This window comes from Suricata suricatta, chromosome 3 (genome assembly GCF_006229205.1).
Source record: "Suricata suricatta isolate VVHF042 chromosome 3, meerkat_22Aug2017_6uvM2_HiC, whole genome shotgun sequence".
Taxonomy (NCBI): domain Eukaryota; kingdom Metazoa; phylum Chordata; class Mammalia; order Carnivora; family Herpestidae; genus Suricata; species Suricata suricatta.
In genome coordinates this window covers 53,405,368-53,406,750 of record NC_043702.1, presented here as the reverse complement: position 1 = coordinate 53,406,750, position 1,383 = coordinate 53,405,368, and the positions used below count along the sequence as shown (strand labels likewise).

Genomic DNA, 1,383 nt, shown 5'->3' with positions numbered 1-1,383 from the left:
ATGGCCGCGCTGAGCAGCGCGCAGATCCCCGATGGGGAGTTCACTGCCGTCGTGTACCGGCTCATCCGCGATTCGCGCTACGCCCAGGCCGTGCAGCTGCTGGGCGGCGAGCTCCAGCGGAGCCCGAGGAGCCGCGCCGGCCTGTCGCTGCTGGGCTACTGCTACTACCGCCTGCAGGAGTTCACGCTGGCGGCCGAGTGCTATGAGCAGCTGAGCCAGCTGCACCCCGAACTGGAGCAGTACCGCCTGTACCAGGCCCAGGCCCTGTACAAGGCCTGCCTCTATCCAGAGGCCACCCGGGTCGCCTTCCTCCTCCTGGACAACCCCGCCTACCACAACCGGGTCCTCCGTCTACAAGCCGCGATCAAGTACAGCGAGGGTGACCTGCCAGGGGCCAAGAGCCTGGTGGAGCAGCTACTGGGCGGGGAAGGGGCAGAGGACAGTGGGGGCGAGAACGAGCCCGATGGTCAGGTCAACCTGGGGTGTTTGCTCTACAAGGAGGGACAGTATGAGGCCGCGTGTTCCAAGTTCTTTGCGGCCCTCCAGGCTTCTGGCTACCGGCCTGACCTTTCCTACAACCTGGCTTTGGCCTATTACAGTAACCGACAATATGCCTCCGCTCTAAAACATATTGCCGACATTATTGAACATGGCATCCGCCAGCACCCAGAGCTAGGTGTGGGCATGACCACTGAGGGTATTGATGTTCGAAGTGTTGGCAACACCTTAGTCCTTCACCAGACTGCCCTGGTGGAAGCCTTCAACCTCAAGGCAGCCATAGAATACCAGTTGAGAAACTATGAGGTGGCCCAGGAAACCCTCACTGACATGCCACCCAGGGCAGAAGAAGAGTTGGACCCGGTGACCCTGCACAACCAGGCGCTAATGAACATGGATGCCAGGCCTACAGAAGGGTTTGAAAAGCTACAGTTTTTGCTCCAACAGAACCCCTTTCCCCCGGAGACCTTTGGCAACCTGCTGCTGCTCTACTGCAAGTATGAGTATTTTGACCTGGCAGCAGATGTCCTGGCTGAGAATGCCCATTTCACTTACAAGTTCCTCACACCCTATCTCTATGACTTCTTGGATGCCTTGATCACTTGCCAGACAGCCCCTGAAGAGGCGTTCATTAAGCTGGATGGGCTAGCAGGGATACTGACTGAACAGCTCCGGAGAGTCACTAAACAAGTACAGGAAGCAAGACACAATAGAGATGATGAAGCTGTCAAGAAGGCAGTGAATGAATATGATGACACTCTGGAGAAGTATATTCCTGTGTTGATGGCCCAGGCCAAAATCTACTGGAACCTTGAGAATTATCCAATGGTGGAAAAGATCTTCCGCAAATCTGTGGAGTTCTGTAATGACCATGATGTGTGGAAG

At 56.1% G+C, this 1,383-nt stretch overlaps 1 protein-coding gene across 1 annotated transcript in view; it reads left to right on the top strand.

Annotated features, from left to right (window-relative positions):
- LOC115286992 (tetratricopeptide repeat protein 30A-like) overlaps positions 1-1,383 on the top strand; it is a 2,341-nt gene continuing 958 nt past the window's right edge. Inside the window, exon 1 of the mRNA XM_029933297.1 lies at positions 1-1,381. Coding sequence (XP_029789157.1) covers positions 1-1,381 — 1,381 coding nt within the window. The remainder of the gene's footprint in view (positions 1,382-1,383) is intronic.